The sequence below is a fragment of the Sitodiplosis mosellana genome, unplaced genomic scaffold, assembly GCF_009176505.1.
Source record: "Sitodiplosis mosellana isolate CC-2019 unplaced genomic scaffold, AAFC_SMos_1.0 Smas_scaffold_10, whole genome shotgun sequence".
Lineage (NCBI taxonomy): Eukaryota > Metazoa > Arthropoda > Insecta > Diptera > Cecidomyiidae > Sitodiplosis > Sitodiplosis mosellana.
This window is the reverse complement of record NW_022595252.1, coordinates 301,933-305,165: the sequence shown is the minus strand read 5'-3', so window position 1 is coordinate 305,165 and position 3,233 is coordinate 301,933. Positions and strand designations below refer to the sequence as shown.

Genomic DNA, 3,233 nt, shown 5'->3' with positions numbered 1-3,233 from the left:
AGTCGATTCAGTTTACTTTTTACATTCTTATTTGGTCTTCTTCTTTGATTATTTCTGCAAGAGTTTTCTTTCCTTTGAAGAATCCCTCTTTTTCAAGTGTTTGAATTAATTTGGATTTTTGGATTTCATTCCAATTTCCTTTAATTCCTTCTTTAATTTTCGCAATAATCGCGTTTATTAAAGAAGTAATTTTGTCAACAGAGATCTCGTGATTGTTTAAAGTAACCAGTGTTTCCAAATCTCCTTCTTCTACGTCTTCATCATCATCATCTCCGTCTTGTTCATGCACATAATGGTTATCGACCCAATTGTCTTCAGGGTTAGGTAGGTCAAAAGGTGACACACAATCATAAAGCACTTGTCGATATCGATCCTTATTATCGATAACCTTAATATCTTCAGTAAGAACAGAAATAAGCTTAGCAACCCCAACAACCTCACCAATGCCACCGAATAATAAATCTTTTATCAATTCCAGCATAAAGAACGCGCCTATATATTTCTTGATTGCTGCCATACCAGTAAGAGGTACTTTGGATGTCAGTTTGGATACAGTTTTGGAAAAAATGTCTTCCACGACTGTTTTGAAGTTATTAGTTAATGCGTTTACTATTTCTGAAAGTGAAAAAGAAAAAATCTCAATAAAGCGATTCCATTCAAATGTTTAATTTATTCATCTTACGGTCGATCTGGTGTTGACTAAGAGATTTATTCTCAATTTGGGCCATTTCAGCTATAGCTTTATTCATTGTGTCTGGATTTAAAAACACACACGAAAAAAACCTTTGAATCAAACAAAGAAATACGTCTAAAATATGACGTTAGTAGATTTCCATCCAAAATTCCCATATAATGACAGGAATCCTACTAAACAAAACACATACGCATGTACAGTCATTGGCGCATACACAAACGTCAACTCATCTATGACGTTTGTGTATGCGCCAATGACTGTATGTGCGTATATGTGTTGTTTGGTAGGATTCCTGTCAATACATGGGAATATTGGAAGGAAACCTACTAACGGCATATATTAGACGTATTTCTTTATACAATTCGAAGGTTTTTTTCGTGTGTGAAGAAAAACACAAAAATCCTTAATAAATCAATAACAATGACAATTCCATTCATCTTACGTTTGACCTCCCGACGATAATGACGTCCTTGAAGACCTCGTGGCAAACGACGACGTTTTGCGATATTCACTAATTTAAAAAGAAAACCCTAGATAAAGAAATTCTATTACTATAAAAATTCCATTAATCTTACCTTTAGTTGCAACTTCTTTTAGTTGTGCCGTAGCCTCGTTCTGTAATGTATGCAATCCATCCTTTGGCATCATCGAACCTATAGTTCCTCCTCTGTTTACCATATGCCTGCCAACTGTTCGATATAGATAAAAATGCCTAATAAATTAATTCCATTCCATCAACAATTTAGTTACTTACTTCCTGGTGTTACTAGGCTTCCAAATTGCCTCCCAAGTGCTGAATAAAGAAAAAAACGCATAATAAAACGATTCCATTAACGGGTGGGCGTTCTCGTGATTACTTAATCACACAATCATTGATACTGTGTCACAGTCATTTTTTTGATTATTTAGCCTCGTTTGACCCTTATTCTTTCATTTTCAATACTTTACCTTAACATTTATACACAGGATCAATGGTTGTGTGATTAACTATGTACACAATAGGGCGATTCAAATTGTAAAAGTTTCGATTTTCGACCATTCCCGTCACGATTCTGAAAATTCATTGTATGTTTTCACATAGTAATAGCCTCATATTCGATTGGTTCGATTTCAACTCTCAAAAAAACGACTCATTCACCAAATCTTCGTCTTTTTTCACATTATCCACACTGGTATACACTTTATGTAATAGATGCTTTGGCAAATATTATAAGATTTGGAAATAAAACCCAAGCTGCTGTTTTGCGCCCAAAAGTCTTATTTCATTGATTTTTGACATTTGAAAATGCATTTCCAAAGGGCGGTACAGAAAATTTTAAAAATTCACGTGCATTTGTTTTTTTTTTTGGACCGAGGGTGTCGGAACCATCTCATTCTTATTTTTTCGCGATGAATTTTCAGAATCGCGACGGGAATGGTAGAAAGTCGAATCTTTTGCAATTTGAATCGCCCTAGTACACAATCATTCGAGAAAAAAAAATTATTGTGTGATTTTAATTGTTAATCATCTGAAATGATCTGTTCACTTGTGATTTCATTCAATTAACAATTTTATTCATCTTACCTCCTGGTCCTCCAATTTTAGGTACTGCGTGTACGTGTCCCGCTGGTTTCCCAATTGCTGAATTAAAAAAAACGACCAATAAAGGCACCATTCCCAAGGTGCACGATTTCAATCGTGTACGATTCGTTTGAAATCGTCCACCGATCGTTTCCTTGGAAATAGCAAATAGTATATAATCGTGCCATATAAAAACAATCGCATATGATTAGGAAGATCATCAACCGATTTACAATCGTGTGCGTTGGAAATAGTGCCTTAAAGTGATTCTATTTCATCAACAATTTCATTCATCTTACCTCCTGGTCCTCCTGTTTTAGGTACTACTTGTGCGTGTCCCGCTTGCTTTCCAACTGCTGAATAAAAAAAATGACCAATAAAGCAATCCCATTCAATCGACAACTTCACTCATCTCACCTTCTCCTCCTTTAAGCGCTTGCTTCCCAAGTGCTAAAAAGAGAAAAAGTAACGCCCAATAAAGCGATTCCATTCCATAGAAAATTTAATTTATCTTACCTTCTCCAGTTCTTAACACTTGCTTTCCAAGTGCTGAATAGATAGAAAAAAAACATCTAATAAAGCAATTTCATTTAATCGACAACTTATTTTATTTTACCTCTAGCTACAGGGCCAACAGCATTGATTCCCACAGCCTATTTGAATAAAATCAAAGCGAAAGAATTAAGATTATATGGACAAATTTCAAATTTAAATGACGAAAACTTGTATTATAATAATCCAAATACCCGCCTTCATTCATAATTTTCTTGTTCTGATACTCATCTATGCATATAAAACCCATACTTTTCCCAACAAAATTGGGATTTCATTGAATCTAAAAACCCACTATGGAGTCTACTACTATATCTATGTTCATCAGCTTCTGAATATAAAACCATTTTCTGCAAACGAAAATCTGCCATTTTTTCCAAATGATAGAGCCATTTTAGTCTAGAACGTCTAGCTACTTCATCCACT

At 34.6% G+C, this 3,233-nt stretch overlaps 1 protein-coding gene across 1 annotated transcript in view; it reads right to left on the bottom strand.

Annotated features, from left to right (window-relative positions):
* The window catches only part of LOC129567225 (uncharacterized), a 5,015-nt gene extending 2,701 nt beyond the window's left edge, over positions 1 to 2,314 (bottom strand). The window contains exons 1-6 of the mRNA XM_055443879.1: positions 2,259 to 2,314; positions 1,449 to 1,487; positions 1,270 to 1,383; positions 1,137 to 1,205; positions 683 to 754; positions 24 to 615 (exon numbers count right to left, since the gene is read on the bottom strand). Coding sequence (XP_055299854.1) covers positions 24 to 615; positions 683 to 754; positions 1,137 to 1,205; positions 1,270 to 1,372 — 836 coding nt within the window. The 5' untranslated portion in view covers positions 1,373 to 1,383; positions 1,449 to 1,487; positions 2,259 to 2,314. The remainder of the gene's footprint in view (positions 1 to 23; positions 616 to 682; positions 755 to 1,136; positions 1,206 to 1,269; positions 1,384 to 1,448; positions 1,488 to 2,258) is intronic.
* Positions 2,315 to 3,233: the final 919 nt, after the last annotated feature.